Below are 23399 nucleotides of genomic sequence, written 5' to 3' on the forward strand. Positions count from 1 at the left end.
ATAACGAAGAACTTGCTAAACCCCAGAATGAGAGGAGTTGAAAGAATCCTAAAAAGTTCTTGATTATGGGAAAAAATACATGAGTAGCACAAGTCATACACAGCCTGTAACACACCTCAGTATATGTCCTGCTTAGTATACAATGTATCTTGATTTATGTTATTGTTTCATGGGAAAACTACAATTACCATCTCTCAGCTGTTTCAATTCACTTTATTTATAGTCCCAAATTACAACAAAGTAATTTCAAGGCATTTTTTATTGTAAGGTTAAGACGTAAGAATTGCAAAGAACCCAATAAACCCCCCTTGAAAAAGCACTGGTCCACAATGGAGAGAAAAAAAAACTCCCTTTAATGGAAGAAATCTCCAAGAGAAACAGGCGAGGGAAAAGAAAAGAGGCAACAAAAATAGCGAGAATATGATGAACAACTTCCAGGTGCCCCCACCAGCACCGGATATTGCCTGGAACACGAAGCTCCTCTCCATCACACCTGGAAAGAGGGGAGGGAGAGAGAAAAGGGGGAGAGAGGGAGAGAAAGAGACAGAGGCACATGCCTGGATGCTAATGTGCTTGAAAAAAAAAAATCCAGATAACAACCAGATGGTTAGAAGATGCAGTTACTTTCAGTAACATAGAGAAACTTTCTTCGTCTGCAGGACTATATGGACTACAGTGTTTCCCCTACATTGGTACAAGCATAGCAGCCCACCATGCCAATGAGACCCCCCGCCGTGCTTACTCAACAGGCAAATGTGTAATGTTGTGTTCATAACCAATCCGCTTCTGTTAGCATCTCGCGGGTAGGTACGAAGGGATCCAAGAGCCATTCTGTTAATGTTGTGCCCAAATTTCATTGCCTGTCCTACATTTACTGCACTCCCTTTTTTACTTGAACAACGAGAACCAGCCGTTGGAAAGAGATAGATGTTGTTGACCTTGTTAAGTCTATATAATTTGTCCTTAAACTCACCATTTCATTGTCACTTCCTACCCAGCTCGGTGAGAGCGAGAGCGGCAGTACAGCGGCACAGTGAGTGAATGAAGAAACAAATATGTAAAGTTACATGTAAAGCACAAACAAACATGTTCACACCTCCACACAACCCTGTAGGAAAGACTTTTGCACAACACAAACACAACTAAAGTGCACATTTCCTTTGTCTGCTCCTCTCCTGCCTCTGTGCTCTGCAGGTTTGTGCACATGCATGACCTGAAATCGCATTCATGTAAAGTTTACAATGCAGTGACATTATGTCAGAGTCCACACATAAGCGAAAATAAATTATATATATCGGATGTTCCAGTTTGTTTTAAATAGTAAAGTGTAGAAAAGCTTTTTTAAAAAGAAAAATATAATTCAGTTTTTCTTAAAGCAACATATAAAAATAGCCTAGTTAAACATTGTCTTTCATAACTGGCAGGATTGGCAAAAATATTCTGTTGTATATGCAATCAGAATAAACATCCCGTTAGAAGATCATCCCATAGAGCTTTAAATGAGGCCTGCAATGAGACATAAACGAGAAATGATTTGGGTGCAAATGCATTTTATTAATATTCACTTTGTTTTACTTGACCCTTACATGGAATTTACCAACCAAAGGTGCTACATGAGAAATAAATACCCAAAATTGTTTTGTGTGTGCGTGAAAAACCTCTATTATGCTCTTGCTACTGTGACTGAAAAAAGTTCTAGGGGAAACACGGGACTACACTGTACATACTGGGTCTTTAATCAAGTTAAATAATTAAGACTGAAAGCATCACACCAGCCAGAATTTGGTAGCAGGTACAAACCTTGTAAACAATGCACTAATTAGTAAGGGCGAATAAATGAGTTTTAAGTTCGGATTTAAAAACATTTTCAGAGTCAGCCTGCCTGATGTCAGCAGGGAAGTTATTCTAGAGAAAAGGGCATGATAGGACATGGCCCTCTAGCCAGCTGACTTCTTTGTAAGTCTGAGGACAGACCAGTCGAGTTGTAGTCTTTCCAGACTCATATCAGGTCATTCTTGAGTCCAAGTGGACATTTGTGGCTGACGTAATGAAATTCCCTGCAGGTGTTCCTGAGATTTCGGCAGATAAGAATTGGACCAGATTAGGGTCAGTTCATATTCTCACCACAAACAAACTGTTTCAGAGTTGTTAGGGCTACAGCACCATACTGCGAATGCTTTATGGGTCTGTGGAGCCAGTGTCTTCTTTTATGCTGTGGTCTGTTGAAGCAGCAACATGAAGGTGGCCAAGAATAACAGACCAAATAAATTAATCAGGAGAGCTGGCTATGTTCTGAAAGGTCAAGCTTGACCCTCTACATGTTGTATCTGAGAGGAGGATGCTGTCTTAACCTCTCTCAATCATAGACCATCCCTCCCACCCTTTGTACAGTGTGCTGACTGGAAAGAGGAGCTTGTTCAGCCAGAGACTGATCACTACCGAATGCTCCACAAAGCAACACAGGAGAAGCTTTTTCCCAGTGTCCATTAAACTGCACAATTTGCCCCCCTTCTGCAAGTGGGAGGGCGACTGGAACTAAAATGGGACTAACACTGGACAATGTCATATGTATCATATCCACACTTTATCCTTACTGTTATGTTATTTGTGCTATCATTAACTGTCACATCAAACTTGTGACCATCATCAATATTTCTGTCATCATATCATCACTGTTCATTCATTCTTAAAACTCCAACACCACAAGACAAACACCAATGTTTGTAAACCTCTTATCTTAGATGTTCTTAACAGATGTGGAAGTTTTTGGAATTTGTGTTGGTGTGCTTCTTTTTCTGGGTTTGGTTCCATTCTTTTTTTGAAGCAGAGACCAGCTGCAACAAGGCAAAGCACTTTTCCACCAAGATTTAAAATGCTTTATTTAAAATCTCAAACCTTTGTTCCAATTCTCTGTAGATTATGTTAGTTAAAGAATTGAAAACTTTCTACCTAATGACAAAAGCATTACAATTAGCCTCTCACTGACCCATTCACACACATTCCCAGGCTGTCATGCATCAAGGGGACTGTGGAAATGCTCTACGCCACAAACACATAAGATGTAAGGTGTTCATCAGACACCAGTGAGTTTATCTGGGTGGTGTTGGTGTGGTTTCCTGAGGTGAAAGTGTTTGGCCCCATCAGCAATGTTTAGATGCCTGCCATTCCTCCTCCCAGCCCACTGGAGCCTCTCAGCTGTTACAAACAACACACACACACACACACACACACACACACACACACACACATGCTTTTCTTTCTATTATTGTGGGGTTGCTCACTGGCACACAATAATGCATTCCCTTATTCTAACCTTAGCCATCACAGCCAACCTGAACCCTAAATCTAGCCTAATTCAACCCTTAAACATAAAATAAGTCCTAGCCCTCAAAAAGTTATGAGGATGGACCAAAATGTCCTCAGAATAATGATACAGCCATAAAACTGTGTCTACAGAGCTACATAAAGACATGTACACACACACACACACAACACTGGTGTCAATTGGCATTGAAACATAACCAAAAGCAAACAATCCCTTTGTGCATCAGATATGTCATATTTGGGTGTGTGTGTCTGTTTAATATTACACAGGCATAAAAATCTTACTTCTACATAAAACTAAATAGCTACTTGAAACAATTCTGTCACTGGTTGAGCCCCCAAAGAAACAGTCTTGTGATCCATGAACCTGAACTGAAAATCAGACTACGAGTGCCCTTTAGTGTGACGAGTGATGGTAAATATACTTAATGTCATTTGGTTAGCAGGAAGGGCATCCAGTGTAAAAACTAAATCAACATGTGGAACACGTTCTGCTGTGGTGACACCTGAAGGGACAAGCCGAAAGCTGCCGATCTATACTGATGTCTTATAAACATTGTTTTCCTAAGCAATGAGAAAAGTTTCTGTTGAAAGGTCAACCTGGCTAAATGAACTGGGTTTTACAACAACTTTACAACTAATCAAGTTAATAAAGAATAAACAATTGACTTGCTGTCACAGCAACGTCTGCTTACTAGCACCAAACGTGGCTGATCAATTGGAGACTCTTACTCATTACCATTTTCTCAATTTTCAAAATGTTATTAGTTGAAGGAGGTTTGGGTTTAACTGCTGAAACAAATTCTGTTCTGTTTTTGATCCAATGTCACCTTTGCACAAAAATGTTAGGAAAAGTTGTATTTACACTTTGGTTTGTCACAGAGATAGACACTGGTGACAGTTATGGCCTGCAGGTTTTTTTTCTGAATGTTCATTTTATGTGCACACCTTGCAGGACAGAAAACAACATTTTCACAGTACATTCTGTCATTTTCTATCTTTCTGTCTGCTATTCACTGTCTTTCACTTTCCCTTCTCCTTTGGCTGTGCTCTCTCATCTCTCTCTTGACGGCCACCTCCATAACATTCTCTGCCTCTTGGTCAGGTTCGTCCTGATGCTTGCGTGTACAGAACATGGGCCTATGCATGTCAGAAATGCTGGATCGTGTTTGTTCAATCAAAGCATTGCCCTGCATGTCTTGTGATAGCTGTACAGCCACACGCACACACACGGGGGGCAAACCAAAAGATCAACTTTAGTGTCTTGTCTGTGCTAGTGGGGAGCAGCTGGGTGTCACACTCAAAGAAACTAGTGATGACAAGTGACGACTGCTCAACTACACTTCGGCGACATGGGTGTCGGTTTCTCTTTGTGTGTGTATGCCCACATCTTCATTCAGTCCATCTGATCAATATTTGCACTACGAAAAATGACTCAGACTTTTAAAATTACACCACCATAACAGGCCTGGTTAAGTATGCGACAAAATAAACTTCACAGACAAAGCACTGCTAAGGCTCAATATCTGAAGTTGGACCTAATTTTACATTTTCACCTATGCTTTTTTCTCAATATTTTTTCTCAATAGTCAATACTAATATATATCTTAAAAAGGGATTTATTAAGAGTTTAACCATCAGAAAACAATGTATCTCCTTAATCCAGAGAATTGTGACATCAACTATCCCAAAACTGTCATCAGACTTGATTATAGTTGCTTGTTATTAGTGCATAAAAGTATGTGTCATCACTTTTTTCTAAAAGCCCACTAAAATTTATTTTAAGGAGCACATAAGAGAGAGAACAATCCAGAACTGGCCAGAAAATACAATGTTGATGCGGCAACCCACTATTCATTGTAAGAAACCGTTAAATAAAATAAGTTTTAAAGTTTAACTTAAAAACCTTTAAGGGACATAAGGCTTTACTCATCACTATCTAGCTTTAGATGAAGACAAATATTTTTGTATCAGGTGTCTGCAAGCTGTTGTTGAAACTGTCTGCAGAGACCATTTGATATGTTCTGGCTTGTTTCATAACCTCTGCAGTGACAGTTATATCTCATCCAAGCACACAATTCAGACACTTCTCAACCTGTGGACTGGAAGGGCAGGGGGGGTTGCTGTCTGTTTATAATCTGGTTGACAGATTATAAAGATTATAAGACCCTTCTTCGATTGATTACACTTTGTTAATATTGTTTTCATTTACTGTAGTGCTGTCACTGAGCTGACCTACAGTATACTGTATGTGTGATACTTGGTGACTGGTTTAGTGAAAAAGCCAAACCTGAAAGTCAACACTTATAACAAGTTCAAGCAGAAATTTCTAGTTTCTAGTGAAAGCTGAGACTATTCTTTTCTACTGTGGTCCAAAAAACCAGATAGTTTGAACGTGTTTAAACATTCAACTGAGGAAGAAGTTTCAGCTATTTGGTTTTGACTAGATCTTGCTTAAAGGTCCCTTTTTTGGTTGAATGGCCAAAGAATCGTAATAGTCGTCAGATGATCATCCAAGGTTGGTTTAGATTAATTTATTTCAAAAACTAACGGTTATGTTTTTAGAAAACCTGGCACGGATATTCATGCATACTCAGGAATACAGTCATAATTCTTAGCCGTTCATATTTTCCCCCTCAGTTTTTCATTGTTACGCTGTTTCAAAGCTTTCTCAGGTGTAGTCATTTATTTTTTGGGGGGGGATTTTTCAAGTGGCACATTTAACAACGTCTAACACAGTCAGTGCCTGTTGTGACTTACAGTAGCTGTCATCTGTATACAAAAACCAGACCTGTGAACAGACCCGGTTTACATCAAACACACATTCCACCAATCACACTCTCTTTAGTGGGATTAACTGCCACCGGCCAAAAGGTGACATCACATATATTCCGGGTCATACAAACACAAACTGTGATGCCTGTTTTAAATCTGTATATTTCAAAATTCTATTGGCACTATTTAGAAGTGGTTTCTGGCTCCTCCCTGTGAGAAAACTCCTCTAGCACTCTAGAAATGCTCTGTGACTCTGTGAGCTTAAGACCATCATGCAGCATGAGAGTAAGACTGAAATAGTAAGTAGATCTTTCAGATAGAAACTTGGATAAAAGCTAGGGAAACCTAGATGTTTTCCTACCAACCATTTTGTCAATTTGTGTCCTTTTCCTTAAATGGGGACAGTGTCTGAGACAGTGTGTGTAGCATTTTGAATGTAGTTATATATGTGGTGCAGCGAAAACACAAAAACAGTGTAAACACAAGAAAAGCCACATACTGTATGCTTATCTATACAATCCCTGATGGAATGTCTTTCTTTACTGCAGCTCCCAGAAAATGAAGAGAATTAGGTCAATAAATCTTCTGTTCAGCCTGTGTTTCATTTAGTGATTGGAATGGACTAAGAGTTGCCTTATTTCAACAACAATGGAAAAACATCTGCATCCTCTTTAAAAGTTGTGCAGTTTAGGGTGGTTCATTCATCCACAGTATTACTAAGGTCTTTATCATAAGTAGCACAATAAATACAAGCTAGTTGTAAATTCCTGGATCAAAGAGAAGCAGTTGTATTGTAACTGAGCTCACACACACAGATTTTCCCCGTACCTCAGCTTTGTTCTGCTTTGTGTCCACTGGATCCTGCGGGTGTGTGTTGGTGTGTATCTCTTCCATGCTAACCAGCTTTAGTTTGAGGCAGGACACCTCATCCATCAGATCCAGCTTCTGAGTCTCCAGAGAGGTCCTGCTCATTAGTTCCTGGGAAAACACACATGTACACAGTGATTTAGATATCTAAATGCAAAAAAAAACCCAAACACCATTTACAATCCAGACCAATGGAAACAAATAAACACATACAGATACTGGAGATCAGCTCAGTGACAAGTCAACATGCGACTCTACTCAGTGCAATGTTCTTCCCACAATAACAGAGCAGCCCGGGCTTGGGGGCACAGACCCCACAAGGCTAAATATACACACTCTCACACACACACAGGCGACCTAGGGCCTCTATTAATATATCTCTGTTCTTCTTTGGTATGGGAGAGAGAAAAAAAAAGTATGTCTCAAAGATAAAGAGGGGGATGTCGTTTTTCTCTCTAACTCACACCAACATCATCTCTTTGCAAACTTCCTTTGTCTGCTGCTTTTGCTTCCTCATCTGAATTACTTATATCTCACTTCCTCTTTAAGTAACTCAAACTTAAGTTGCCTTTTATTTTTATTTAATCTACTGACATACCAGATTTAATAGATTAGAAACAACTGTGTTTGACCACACAAACAAACTGTGTCTAAACAAGACCGACAGACAGACAGCTTAAACCCGTTAATCACTGCAGCTCAGCAGCCACACTTAAACTCACCCACATACACAATATAGTCTAGTACAATTGTTAGGACACTTATTCAGGTTATGTGTTCCCTCGTCCTTAGCTTAACCTTACCCATCACATTTAAAAGGGCTGCCCCCTGTCCGTATCCCTTCAAGTTTTTGACATTGTGAGGAGCTGCCAAAATGTCCACACAGCAATGGTAGGGAACTAAAACTTGCCTACGCCACAGAAAGACATGTACAAACACACACACGCGCACACACACACGGAAATCTGGTTAGTTATGACAGCTGACTGTAAGTTTGCAATCTAACACCAGTGTCACTTAGAGTCGGATAAGCCGCAGTCTTTAGAGCTAATTTATCAGAGCTCAGTGGTCGCAGCCCACGACTCAGCTGCCTGACATTTGATTTTCCTTGATTATGAAGAGGAGCTCGTGGCAATTCAATATCCACTCAAAAACATTTCTACATTTCTTTAAAGAGACTAATTTTACACCCGAACAATGTGATTTCAAAATTAGATGATTCAAATTTGTTGTAGAAAATCAATTATGTGGAGGTCAATAATTTCACGCAGTTAGAATTAACCCGTCGCCATTAGTTGCTTGAGCTTGATAATTTGGACCACGTGGAACAATCTCATGACACAGTTGTTATGCTGATCATTTATCTAGAATCTATGAATGTTAGCAGAAGAACATACTCCAGTCTTTTACCCTGCAAGTTACTACATGTTTTCCACTTGCCATTTCATGAATATACACACAGGCTACAGACAGTAAGGAGTGTGCGTATGTGAACACATTCCATACATGTACACTACAAAACATTAAGGTGACCTTTGACAGTGAGAAGAAAAAAGCTCCTTTGTTTGTTGTATCTGCTGAACAACATAAAGAAGTAAAGGAAATTAAACTGCATGTGTAACTGCTTCACATGAAAAGTGGCATAGATACTATCTAACATGGGGTCAAAAATACTTCTCATACCTCAGGGGAATAAATGAAAACTAAAAATGGCCACATGTTTGTTGCACACAGAACTATTAACATCTTAGACCTACTTAATGCAGAAAACTATTAATGTGGATAATTTTAGTGATTGGTGCCGGAAGCTTTGTGTATGTGTGTGTGTGTATATTGCTTACATATAGTGAGACACTGTAACCACAAAACTGTAAACTCTGTACAGAGAAATCTCTCAACACACTCATTTCTGTATTTAAATAAAGGCAGAGTAGGACATGCAGTCACAGTATGATGACATGTGTGGGTGGACCCCTCTTGTATGAGAACACTGTACCGCGAGTGTGTGACTCAGGATTAGTCTTACATTAGCTGCAGTTCCCACAGCAAGTCACAGACACATAATGTTAATGGCTGGATGGACTCTGCATCTTTATTCCTCTCTGTGTTTCTCTCTTAATGTTTCCCTCTCACTCTGTAACACGCACACACACACACACTCTAAGAAAGTGACACAGAGATAATATCTTGCAGACCTTTGAAATATGCCAACTTGCTTTCTAATATTATATTGAGTAAATTTCCACTGCACTGATTTGGGAGTTGATACAGTAAATAGTTAAAAGCAGCGTCAAGAAGACTGTTGTCCTTCTCAACTCTTTCTCAGCAAACATCTACGGTGGCCCTGAAAGTTCAAAGCTCTGCAAGAAAATACGACAAAATACATGCAAATAGACAAAACACAAGCAAAAATACAAATAACACCTTATCAATTTGACAACAAAGGCGCAGCATTAAGAAACGAAACGCGCTGCTAAAACTCACAACAAAACCAAATTGAGAAAAGGACTGCAAAAAGAGAAAAGCCAGAACACAACGGAAATGTTTTTGAGGGCAAATAAAAATACATTCACAAATTTCAATCACTTTTTAGTTTCCCCTGGAAACATTGCTATGGCAGTTGTCTACAGTTCCGGGGGACATTTGGACATTGAGATTTGTAAATGTATTTTTATTTGCTCCCAAAGCCATTTCCGCTGGCTTTTCTCTTTTCTTGCTTGTGTTTTGTCTATTTGCATGTGTTTTCTCAAATTGCAGTGCTTTGACCTTCCAGAGCCACCGTACATATCAAATGATCTATTAAACAAGCACTTAGTAAACACACAACTTGTAAACACACACACAACTCCACACTAGGACAGCAGCTGCATATCAGTGCAGTTAAACCCAATAAAACCTCCAAAAATACAATCACTAAGTACTGTCAATGATATCAGGGCCAGCAGCAGAAGCAGAAGATCCACAGTCAGTGTAAAATACTCTATTCTATACAATGAAAACAGATTTGGAGCTAAATGCTTCCATTTTATTATAACAGCAGCATGGTGCAAATAGTTGTAAATAAAAAATGACATTAAACAGTTTTCTTGACTATTTTAAATCTGAGCTGAGCATAAATTAGTGGGTTATAAAAGCAGGCTGGATCAAGATGAACGTCACAGTGGGGTATTTATTTTAAGACTTTGGTCTTTTCATCTTTGGTGTTGACAATGAAGAGGACAAAGAGCCTGTTGAGGAGTCGGAACAGAAGGCTGATTCTCTGATACACAGAGCTGTGGCCTTGTGTCCAGCCTGGCAGAACTCATGGGTTTGTCACTGGTGACGTCAAGCAAAACAAGTGGAGTAGCTTGAACTAACCTACAGCTCACCTATGGCTTTCAATAGAGTTTCCCTTTTTGGATGACAAATTCAGACTACCGCCATCTGCTGGTTTGGGGAGTTACTTCCTTTCCTGCAGTCTCAGAACACAGTGCTAGCTGATCATTGTCTGTACCCTTTGCAGCGTGTGACACATGAACACGTCACCCAGATGAGGGCAGAGTGAGCCAATACAACAATTGGCCTTTGTTGTAGGTAGTTCTTTGATGCCAGCTAAATATGTCTGCACTAAGAGTCTGAAGCTATGCTGGTGGCAGTGACAACTTCAGTTAGTGTTACTAATTGATTGTTTTTCCCAAATACTCTTCTTTTTTTGTTGTATGATGCAGCTATAACCCAAAACCTCTGCTGAAATTTGTGTAGTTTGCTGGCTATAAACAATGCAGAGAAAAAACAAGAATCATATATAGTTTCAGATTATATTGACTTACTTGTTTGTTATCCTCACTCAAGCTGAAATGCTTGGTATTGCTTATGTATTTAACTACCTGTGACTCAAGCACATCTTTAATCATTTACCTATAAATTTCCAAATAAATCCCTACCTCACCCTTATCTGTTACACCAGCACCAGCTGCTGTTAAATTAGTCAGACAGGTGGCTCATTCTCTTTCAACCCCTTTCAGACCAAACCTGAAGTGGGCCCTTTTACTTTATTGCCAACGCTATCTTACAAAACCAAAATAGACAACTTCAGAACTCAGCATAATGCTAAGTCAGAAATGCCATGTTGAGCATTAATTAAATCTACAATTTCATGTTCACTTGCTTTAAACCAAAACAGGCCTACCAACAGTAAAACACACTGTGATGCTCCTTTATTTATTTATTTACCACTTCACTCATGCTACTATTCGGTCACCTATCCATAGGTACATCGTATTTGACAGCTGGCAGAAATAATCATGCTACGGATGTTATTATTATCTGACGGCCATGATACAGCTGGTTATGTTGCTGGCAACACAAAAAAAAAATTCAGACCACCTCGAGAATTACAAAATTATCTTTTACACCTGCCCACGTGAAGTAGCAGAACTGAAAATGTATTCTCTGTGTATGCTAACACAATGCCTCGCTCATTAAGGTAAACTATGCTAACAAGCCAGGCATCATGTAAAGATTACCCTTATTGAATGGACGCATTGCAGGATTAAGAGTCTAATTAGTGTAATGCGACCTGTCTAGACCTGTCTACCTGTAAAAACATTGAAGCTTTAAATATTTCAACGTGTAACAGTCACCTTTCACATGTGTGTTTACATGTCTGTGTGTTTTACCTGTTGCAGCATCTCCTCAGTGGAGGCCAGCTTCTGCCGATGCTCCTCCAGAGAACTTTCTAGATCTCGGATCTTCTCTCCCTGGGCCTCCACCTGGTCAGTCAGAACGCTCACCTAATGGGTGACACAGTCATAGTATAACATTACACCCAGACTAAGCGCTGAAAGAACAGCTTGATGCAAATTGGGAAAATAAGACATTTTGTTAAAGTTTAAAGTGAATTTTAAGCAACAAAATGACTGCAGCAAGCAGACAAAACACACACAAACACATACACACACACACACAGTGTCTCCTTCTCTTGCCTTTAGCCACACACAAACACACATTCATCCTGGCATACCTCAACTCCATAACAACACACATTCACTCAGCAGTCTGTCACTCAGGAATGTGCCGCACATGTACTAAAATCTCTCTGACAACACTTTCACCTCATGCCAAACACACACAGACTCACACAATGCAGCTCCCCTCCTGAACTATGCCAAATCCATCTGACAGCAGCTGATTCTCTGTCATTTCCACTTGTATGATTTTACCCCTGCAACCATATCCTGTCTCACAATGGCAATAAACATTTCTGGCTCCACAAGTATTAAAACTACAGCAGAGCGTTTTTACAGAGACAAGAATAATAATCCAGCGAACCATAATTAAATTAATTGATAAATCAAGTTTGTGAATGAGGTATATCTAAGATCCTTTGTTGTTAGCACCTAAAATCATTATCTAATAATTGATAAATATGCTCCATAACATTATGCTATATTTAAGGGTGTAATACTACAAAGAAAATTAAAAAAAGGGGTATAACTTAGACGTGAATTACATATTAAGTAACATTAGTAAAAACACAGCGTCTTACCTCCTCTGTACTCTGCTACTGAGCCACCCACGGCACACACAAATCGAGGTGAAAGTTCCGTACAGGGCAACAGGGACGTTACTAAATAGAGTGTGTGTGTATGCAAACACACTCTCAAACTAAGGTAAGACAACACCTTATTTGAAGCAGGTGAAGAGAAAGTAAAGCAAAAAAGCACAAAACTGTCAACAGCCAATTAAACCTTCAGTCAAGACGAATAAGCTTCAGTCACCTTTTCGACCAATCACAGCTGACACCAGATGAGTAATGTGTAACAAGTAGGTGTGTTTGTATGTGTGTGGGAGTGATAAGATACGGACTTTAACAACAACTTTAAAAACCACTGTGATGCGGGCGCACACACACACACACACACACACAGAGGTGTTGAGAGCCTGAAAAGCTGTTTGTACTGTAACTACTGTTTAAGCGAAAAGAATGAAAAGACAGATTATGGATATTCCAGCTGCATGAACTACTTATTAAAGTGATCTAAGAGTCGGGGTGGGGGTGGGGGGGGCATCATGACATCATGTAGAGCAGGGACAGACAGTATAATCTTCTGGTCTACCATGATATCCCTGATGTTTATAGTCACTGTGAAAGTCGACAGGAAACACATGTTCAGACGGTTTGAAGGTGCCCGGGCATGTTTTGTTATGAAACATCATCAAATAGCTAAAGTCCTAAGATTACAGACTACAAAACCATGATGTTTTTCCAATGCAGAACCAATGCTTCCAGGCAAATCCCTGGCTCATTTACTCATAGTAGGGATTCAAAGATTCAAACATTAACATAACAGAAATAGATTAGCATTTAATAGTTTTTTATCATTATTGTTTCATACATCATCTATTCCATCTTTTCTTCGCTGTGCTTCGAAAGCCTGCATGCATTTCATTTGAAGCTACAATATGTGTATACGTAAAGTGTATAGGAACAAAAGGTCTCAGTTGTACATAAAATACAAACACACACACACACACACACACACACAAACACACACAGCTCTGACCTGTAGAACCAGAGACTCCTTGTCTCCCTCTAGGCGAAGCAGTCGCTCTTGGTAGGTTTCATTGTTGGCGGGAGAACAAAGGTTCACCTGGGAAAAAACGCAAATGAAAAAAAAAAGAAAAAAACAGAGAAAAGCAGAACTTAGTCCCTGAGGTAAAACAACTGAACATTTGCTTCTCTGTCGGTTTGTCTCATGGACAACTTAGTTATCTTGATTAAATCGGTTATGACTTGACACAAGCCCAAACAGTTGAAATTAACGACAACCATTGTCAGGGCAACAGGTTCTTAAGTCAAAGACCCTGTGGAAGTCTAAACCACAGACATTCAACTCATTTTCAGATATGAGTCCTTTAACTCTAAATGAGCGTGAGCACACAATGTGATCATTAATATAGGCTATGTAAATATAATTGTGCATTATAATAATATATATTTTTAATTAATTTCAGTTTTAGGACTTCTATGTTTCAAGAGTCAAATCTTCTGGATTACTATGAACAGGATCATAAACCATATTTTTAAAACAGGGTCCTGGACGTTTGTCATTCTGTGATACATGGGTCTATATATACTTAGTGAAACCTCTTGGTTACACACCATAAAATCTATTCACCGAATTATGTTAGTTTCATTATTTACAGTTTTACCTTATTCCTACATGTATTAATCAATCTACCAAATCTTCCAAAACAGTGATAATAATGCCCCCACGACTGAGTTTTACTGAATTTACAAACACCGATCAGCAACAACATTAATGCCACCTAGTGTATTAAATGATGAATAGTAAACATACTACTGAAGCTTGTCTTCCGATTTTTCATTATCTGAGGCTAACAAAATATTTCTTAAATAAACTGATGCGAACATATTCTCAGTAGCTACAAAGCAGAGAGGGAAAAATGAATGTCAGGTTGTCTAGGAATAAAAATTATTATTTTAATATGCTAACATGAGTTATATGCTAAGACATCCTCTTTATCATGTTTATTTTCAATAAGCTCATTTGCCACTCCTGTAGTTCCTAGCTACAGCAGTTATTTCATGTGTTCTGCAACTGTAGAAGTAAAAAACAAGCAGACTTTTTTAAATTATGGCTTGAATCATATCAGAGAAGTTGGGGTAATTTTGTCCCTTTCTTTCTAAAAATTCAGATTCCAGAGTTCCTGACTCCTTGACTTCTCAGCTTGCTGCGGCGATTAACAGCCCCACTCAGACAGAAGGAAACAAGATAAGATGATGTTTTCTGCTTCCTTCACCTTCAGAGCAGAGGAATATATATACATTTATTATGGGTCACTCTAAAATGCATACAATGTGAGACACACTGACAATTTATAACTAGATAACAGAATTAATAACTGACTGTCTAAGAACACAGACAACCCTACACCAACTGCCCTGTAATTCTTGATGTATCAGCAGAAAAGATCAGGGCGTTCAGAGGATGTATACAAACTGGGCTTCATGGCCTGGCACTGACCATATGGACAAATTAAATCTATTATCATACTTTAACCCAAACAAGGGAGAAGAAAAAAGTAACATGTAGACTATAAAATGATCCTGGATACTTATTGAGACCATATCCAGATGAAAGACCTGCAAATCTATCAAAAAACAATATTTCTAAAAGTCTATGTGTAAAACTCTCTTAACTCTTAATATTTACAGTATGTGTGCAGTTATGCTACAGCACAGTATGACTTTTGGTCTGGCAAAGTATTTCAAATCTGCTACAATCAAAGATAGCTCCAAGCAGAGAAAGAGGGAGGTGACAGCACTTAAAAGGGCTGATACAGAACACCAGGCCAGTCTGTTTCTGTTTTTCATTGCCTTGTGGAGTGTGCGATGAGAGAAGGACAAAGAGAGATTTAGAGAGAGACCAAAACGTTTGGTACAGACACAAGTTGTGATGGCTGTATATGTACGTATAAAACAATTCATTGAACCAAATGCAGTCCATTTTTATTCATTCAGTGCAGTAGTAGGTATAATGTTAGTGAATCCACTTTCATGAGGAACCATGACAAAGTGGAATTTTGAATGTCTGTACATCGCACGGAGGCTGCAGAGTGTTTGGAGCCTTTACAATAAACACTGGGGCCAATGGAGAGGGTGGGATTCCTAATGACATACAGTATAGTGTGATCCCACTGTCTAAGAATGTATGAGACATGCAGAACACCACCTACTTTTATTAATGCACCTAAAACGTGGTCAGTATCAGTCAGTCCCCTGTAAACACTGGTTGCTCTCTAAACACCAATCCAGAACAAAACCCCATTTATACTTTTACTATAACTCCCAAAGTCAAAATGTGATTATGTTATTTTGACTGACAATAATAAAAATCTGCATTCAAAACCTAATTAAGAAATAAATACAAAATCTCACCAAGTTGCATTTGTGCATGTAAGCATTTCTCAACAGTTGCTCTGTGCTCAGTGCGGATTTAATGTATCCCTGTGGCGCGTGTAACACTAGCCTAGTTAGTCTCTAGTAACACCACCATGTGTCTAAAGCCAATTTAAAAGGCTGAGCCAATTCAATCTAATGTTTGCACAGCCAAACAATCAACACTTTCACTGTGGAAAGTGAATTTTAAGATTGAATGGTAATTTGGATATATGTATACTTGTATATGCAGAGGTAGGGTTGATTGAAACATATTTGTCTCGATAGGTCTAACAGTAATTATGTTAAATATTGTGCTAAACACAAACAATATGGTTTGTTTATGATAATCATGTTTTTTGACTGACACGTTATTGCAAAAAACGTGTTCAGAATTACACTGACCCTAACCCTAAATACTGTTTGCCTATCCCTAATGTTAACCTGCTGCACAGTAAACAGATTTATTCTTCTTAAACTTGTGTAATATGTATGTACACACACAGATGATTCTTTAGACCTAACCAGCTGTCCATTTGAATTTCTAAAATATTGTCCAATTTTGTAAGGAAGATTTTTCTACCCTGAACTTAAAGTATTATTTAAAAAAAGGAAAAGACATATTGCCTAGTCAAACAGCATGTGACACCTGTAAGAATCACAAGCAGAAGCCCAAAGTAGAAACAAGTGAGCACATGAAGACACACAAAGAACTATTTTAGTTTTCATCTATCATATGACAAAGCATCTCTGACAGATAAAAGAGATAAACAAGAATCTCTAATTTGCCGAGAAGAATAACTAGAAGGAACACAGAACATGTGTAGCATATTTAATATATCTTCTGACCCTTGATACCATCTGTACTCCCATATAATTAACATAGTAAATTTAAAAAAAAAATAGCTCCAGTCAGGTTGCAGTTGTATGTAAACTGGTCAGTGGTGTTGTAGCTGTAATTGTGACATTACCTAGCTGCTGATGTCTGTTTCAAGGCTGGAGTTTTAGTTAGCTGTCTGAGAAAGCTCTAAGGGGTTTTCCTAATACTGGTACACAACCCATTTACTTTGGCTCTTTATGGTGACACCGAGTCCACGCTGCTATTTCAACCTGGAAATGTGATATTCCCTCTCCACAGAACCAACTTCCTATGAAGATTATTTTATTTCTAATAAAATCATCATTGTTGATACTGATGTGATAACACGGATGTGTGCCTCCACCTACACACACCCACACACACACAGGTTTGTGTTTTTCTGTTCTTGTTAGCATTTCACTACTGGTGCCTAAAAGTTTTTTTGGGATATTGAACTGACTTCACCAGTGTTGCTCAACTTACCCAAAATGGACAATTAAATTAAAGCAATAGTTAAGTTGCAGTCAGTTTTCTCAGAAAATCTCATTTAAATCAAGTTCCTAAATACATGGAAACTCTGTTCCCCAATTACCAGGGAATCTGGTTTCTCCCAGTAACCTGGTTAATGAGGTGCATGTAAATTAAGTCATTAAGAGGAGAAATAGTGTAACCCAGTCACAACTCCGTGTCACCCAGTCCAGAGAAAAGCCCCAGATGGTACTTTGACTGCAAGAGACTGGGTGGCCGCCAGAATTCCCCACCTGTTAGTAAAGGATTTTAACAAAGAAAAATTCAAAGGAAAAACACAGAAAAAAGCACAAATGGGATACTACTGGCAAGACAACGATTTATAAAAACAAAATATAATCCCTTTATGACTCTAAGACAGCACAAAAGCACGGCTTTAAATTTAAGACTTGTTGAAACCTTGTGTCTTAACAGTACTGGTCTCTTCGATTAAATCTTGCCCTTACTGCAGACTTACTGCTTTGTCAACAACAATCAGCTGATGCATATTTCTTCTATTCTGATAGCATTGATGTGTGGCTCCACACACACACACACACACACACACACACACACACAGGTTTGTGTTTTTCTATCCTTGTTAGCATTTCGCTACTAGTGCTTAAAAGTTTTTTTGGGATAGTAAACTGACTTTACCAATGTTGCTCAACTTACCAAAAATGGACAATTAAGTGCTGTTAAAGCAATAGTTGACAGAATATCTACGTATTTGAGCTCAGTGTGGGTTTATTATTGACAATATTAAAAGTGAGGACACCAATTAACCAACACCACATAAAGCAAAAACATAAAATAGTGGAAAATGTTAATATTTTAAGAACTGAATTAAATGTTAAATGTTAAATGTTTTAACTATTGTTTTGTTTCTTCTTTAGATAATTGAAAGGGGGACGTGCCTCAGCCCCCCTTTTAACCAGATGCCACTGCTAGGACTTTCACTGCATAATTCCTAACCCTGTGGAAACCTACTGATTTACACTCAGTCAAATTATTTCTTAACCAGTACTTATCCAACCTTAACCTTACCAAAACCTGAACCTAACCTTAAACCATGCTATGTTGTTCCATGTTGTTGTTCTATGTTGAACCATGTTAGTTCTGTACTTGTAGAGCTCAGCAAGTGACTCCCGAAAAGTGAGTGTGTAAACATATTTTGGGCACCACAATGTAATGAAAACCAATGTACACACACACTGACAAAGAGCAGTTACAAGTTGAGATGCATCCCAGCTCTTGAGCTAAGGGAAATTACATTAGAAAACAATCAGTTGCCAGAAAATAAGACAATAAGAAGAGGACGATAACATGGATATTAACTAGGACATTAATTATCTCACAGAAGACCCTTTGCTTCACACACTGCTCTTTTTTCATAACAGAAATATTCTGAAACAAGGACAAACAGGAAAAGACAGAGAAAAAAAAACATGTCAAAGTAAAACCCCAAGACTCACCTTCTTAAGCCACGAGAAGTGTTTGTAGAAGTCAATGGGAGTCTCCATGCTCCCAGCCCATCGCTGCTCTGCCTGTTTATGCTTTGTTTTTGCCCAACTATCTGTGCATATGTCTGTTTGTAAGCACAGCCCAGAGACGGGACAAAGTAAATGTGGATATTTTAGTATGCAGACTGCTGTAGAATGTGAGCACTGTCATACAAGTGTGTGTGTAACTGTGATGTTCACAGCTGTGGAGGAAGGCATTTTACGATCTCTGGCTTCTGAGTAGGACAACCCCCCCAACCCATTTTCTCTCTCTCCTCCTACAATATTTTTCTCTCTTTTCCTCCATTTCTCCCTCTACCTAATGTCTGTCCACTTATCCCTCTTTTTTATATGGACTTTCGCTGCCTTCTCCACTTTCTCTGTGTTCTAGTTAAATTGTTAGCTCTTTTACCTCCTTCCTTTATCGCCAATTCTTTCTCTTTTCTTCCTGTCTGTATTTCCCCCTCTTTTCTTCTCTGTCCCTTCTAAGGTCCGTCTGACAGCCAAATGGCTGAGCCCAGAAAGGAAGGAGGGGGAGTGGCAGAAGGGTTGGCCATTTTTCTTCATTTTTTATCATCTGTTTGTGTCTGAGTCTTAGACCATGTTCTCTCATTCTTTTTCTCTCTCTCTTTCTCTCACACCCACACACACACACACACACACACACACACACACACTGTATAAGCAGCTCATCAGCAGCAATGGGCTATAATGCCAACCCAAACACAAACCATGCCAGATTGCTCTCCCCCTAACTTGTCCTCTCTTAATTACATTATAGCCCGGAGACTTAAAAAATCTGTTTACAGGATTGAAATATTCTCTCTTTACTTCTATTTAGCTTCCTCTCTCCGCATTTGTCTCTGTGTTTTAGATTATCTTCATGATTAAATTAATTAGTTCACGGTTCCATTTCCTGTGCATTTTACAAAACTATCACCACCGGTTTAATGTTTTACATAAAGCTGTGGGCCTTCAGGTTTACTTTTGTGTGTATGTTGAAAAAATGTGTTTTGTGTTGACTGTTGTGTACATTGGATGGGCAAGGTGGTCATTTCCTGGAGGAAAACATCCAGGGAACGCCATGGATGTCAGCCAAAATAAAGGAGCACATTGTCTGTATATGCTTGTAAGTGCATAAGCGGAACATATGTAAAACAATGTAATGGCACTGTCACAGCTGTTTATTGTAAACATTTTTGTAAACCGTTTTTTTCTTATTGACTTTTTTGGTTTTGTGTTATTGTGATTCAGGCTGTGCCCCTCTGTTTTCTTTTGTTTTCTTTCTTTGGAGAGTTTGAATTTTAAATCTTAAATCACTTGAGGATCCCATCATACTGTATTAGTTATAGAGGTTGTGTTCTCCTAGTTATTCTTTCATATTTTATGAATAATTTAAACTTATAAACATAATGTTTTTCAACCTGGGCCTCCAGTATTTGAATCAAGTAGATCTTGAAAAAGTTGTATCAGATTTACATTTGACATTTAAAGTGGAATGGCTAAGAATTGTGTCTTTTTCCTCACAGTGTCACCCGAGCAAAGGCTGAATATTACTATGACAACAAGTTCAGCAACACCACGGACACCAAAAAACTCAGCCATCAGCTTACAGTTCTGCGTCGCTACAACACTGCGTCGCTCTCCTCATTTTCAACTGAGTTTGACACCCTCCTTCTCTCTAATCATCAGACCACCTGCTCACAGGATCCGATTCCTTCCACTCTTCAAGCAGCTGCACCCACACTAATGCCAGCTATTACACAAATCATCAAGATATCTCTCACAGAAGACAGTTTTCCGACCTCATTCATGCAGGCAGAGATTACTCCACTGCTTAAGAACCTTCTCTTGACCCCTCCCTTGTGGAGTGGACCTGTCTCTCCTCTTTCATTGTTGGCCAAGAGCATGGAACAAGCAGTTTTCAATGACTCTCAGACTTTCTTTTCAAGAACAACTTCCTTGATGTCAACCAGTCTGGCTTTAAGAGTGGTCACTCCACAGAAATGGCACTCCTGATGGTAGTGGAATCTCTACAGACTGCAAAAGCCACAGGTCGGTCTTAGGCTGCCTATCTGCAGCCTTTGACACTGTAAACCATCAAATCCTCTTGTCCACATTCTCTGATTTGGGCTTTTCTGGATCAGCTCTAGTCTGGCTTCAGTCTTACTTATTGGGATGAACCTTTAACTCTCATAGCCTCTCTAAAGGTATGCCGCAGGGCTTAGTTCTCAGTCCTCATCTTTTTTCCATCTATACCACATGCCTGGGTGCTATCATCCACTCACATAGCTTTTCCTATCACTGCTATGCTGACGACACACAGCTCTCCCTGTTATTTCCACCAGATGATTCCACTATCTCATCACACATTTCTGCCTGTCTCTCCAACATCCCTGCTTGCATGAGAAAGAGAATTCTTTAGCTCAACTTCTCCAAAACCGAAGTTCTAGTCTTCTCAGCCAGACCTTGGACAAAACACAACATCAGCATCAACATTGGAGTGATTGTCCCCACTAAGTCAGCCAGAAGTCTGGGTCATCATCAACGACCAACTGAGCCTTACGGACCACATCTCCTCAGACTCTAGAGCATGCAGATTTTCCCTCTACGACATCAAAAAGATCAGACCCTACCTTGCGGAATATACAATCCAACTTATTGTGCAGGCGTGGGTCATATCTTGTCTTGATTACTGAAATTAATTGGGTTATAATCAAACCCTTGCAAAGGATCCAAAATGCAGCAGCACGCCTAATTTTTAATCAGCCAAAGGCATTCATGTTCACTTTTCAGATCTACACTCTACACTCTTTTCCTGTAGCTGCCCACATCAGGTTCAAAGCTCTATCTCTTGCGTACAGGGTGCTCAACTCAACAGCTCCTGTTTACATCAACTGCCTCATTCAGGTCTATAATCTCTCCCGTCCACTACTATCTGCCAATGAGCCACGTCTCATGGTCCTAGCACCGCACAAGAGACACCAAGCACAGCTAGGTATTAGGCATACATGCCTAATACAATGTCCTCTGTTTGATAACCAGATGTTCTAGAGTCTGTATCTCTGGGCCCTAGTTCATATCTGGCTGATTTACCAACAACCAGCAATGATTTTTTTTTTGTAATTTCGTCTTATCCTGTGAGTTCAGGGTCACCACAGCGGATCATTGTCCACGTTGATTTGGCACAGTTTTTACACTGGTTGCCCTTCTTGATGCAACCCTCCCCAATTTCTACTGGGATTGGACCGGCACTGCACAGCTGGGGATGGGAATGGGCAGTGTCTTGCCCAGAGAGACTTCAACATATAGCCAGGACCGGGGATCAAGCCAATGAACCTGTGGTCCACGGATGACTGCTGTTTGTGTTTTCTGCTTAAACACTACCAAATCTATACCTATATTGTTGTTTCAGCTAACCCCAAGAAACCAAAAGAGCAAATAATATTGCCTTTTTACATGTTCAAAATGTTACGGTCAAAACAAATAAAATTTACAAAATTAACTATAACACATAGTGGCAACAAAGAAATTTTGTCGCCATGTTTTAAATTTAAACATGTCCCACACTATTGACCATCAGGGGTAGTATTAAAAAGTGTACTGTCTTTGACTAGTTTGGAGAAAACTCAAATCCGAAAACCTACAGCTGACACAGAATCATCTGACAACATTTTAGCATCTCTGGGGTCAGCAGTACTAAGCAGTCACAGACTACGACAACTTCCTGCCACTAATACACTCATAACAATTCCTGTTTATGTTTATCTGAGAGTGTGTGCATTTTGCAATGGAGTATCCCCTGGAGTGAAACACACAGGGTACAGGCTAATTGCAAAGCATGTGTGTCTTTGATCCTGTTCATCTAGGTCATCAGGGAGGAGCAGGAAAGGGGAGAACATAAGACAGGATGAAGACAAAAGGGAGCAGCCAACCTAACATATAAGCTGCCTCAATAATCTCACAGGCTTTTGTTAAACTGCTATTGAATTCACATCAGCAGTTTCACTACTACTTTCCAGTGAAGAAATAGTGCCATTATAAACAGCTAGATTAGGAGAGAAAGATCACGTTAAAAAGGATAGTGTAAAAAATACTTTTAACCATAGCGAGGTGGTTTTCAACCTTTCCCAAGCCTTGACCACGCTGCTTGACAGTGGATAATAACATCCCCAGTGTGAGCTGGGATGTGAAACTCTTTGACCTATCTTACCCTTTTCTTTTTAGTCATGTCTCTATAGTTAACTTCCTAATTAAATCCATAACAAACTAAATGTGTCCGTAGACTAAGAAAGTTAGCAAGAGAGTAAGAGGTTTGGCCAGTGACTGTATGCAACATGTGAGACATCTGGTGTTGAAACAATGTAGGAGCTGAAAAAGCAGCTGAACTGGATCCAAGAGCCACTTTCCCCTTTTAGCCTCAACAATCACATTCGGTGTGTGAAACTCTACACTGCTCCCTGAGTAGAAAACAGCAGCCTCTACAGGACAAAACTCAGCAATAACTACAAACTACAGTATGTCATACAAATGATTAAACCAATGGCTGTTCCTCAGTGAATTCAGCTAAAAGCAGACAGGAGATATCGATCCACTTTCAACAGAAATAGAAGCAGTTGAA

At 39.2% G+C, this 23399-nt stretch overlaps 1 protein-coding gene across 33 annotated transcripts in view; it reads right to left on the minus strand.

Moving 5' to 3' along the window:
- ppfibp2b (PPFIA binding protein 2b) overlaps window positions 1–23399 on the minus strand; it is an 86303-nt gene that overhangs the window by 26658 nt on the left and 36246 nt on the right. For 28 of the 33 annotated variants that reach the window (XM_067502835.1, XM_067502832.1, XM_067502829.1 and 25 more), the window contains 3 exons: window positions 13512–13598; window positions 11625–11738; window positions 6928–7077 (listed from right to left, as the gene is read on the minus strand). In XM_067502835.1, coding sequence (XP_067358936.1) covers window positions 6928–7077; window positions 11625–11738; window positions 13512–13598 — 351 coding nt within the window. Of the gene's footprint in view, window positions 1–6927; window positions 7078–7179; window positions 7358–11624; window positions 11739–12493; window positions 12721–13511; window positions 13599–18751; window positions 19851–23399 lie in introns of those variants that run through there. The other 5 variants (XM_067502851.1, XM_067502860.1, XM_067502863.1 and 2 more) reach the window with 5 other exon arrangements.

The sequence above is a fragment of the Channa argus genome, chromosome 4 (genome assembly GCF_033026475.1).
Source record: "Channa argus isolate prfri chromosome 4, Channa argus male v1.0, whole genome shotgun sequence".
NCBI lineage: Eukaryota > Metazoa > Chordata > Actinopteri > Anabantiformes > Channidae > Channa > Channa argus.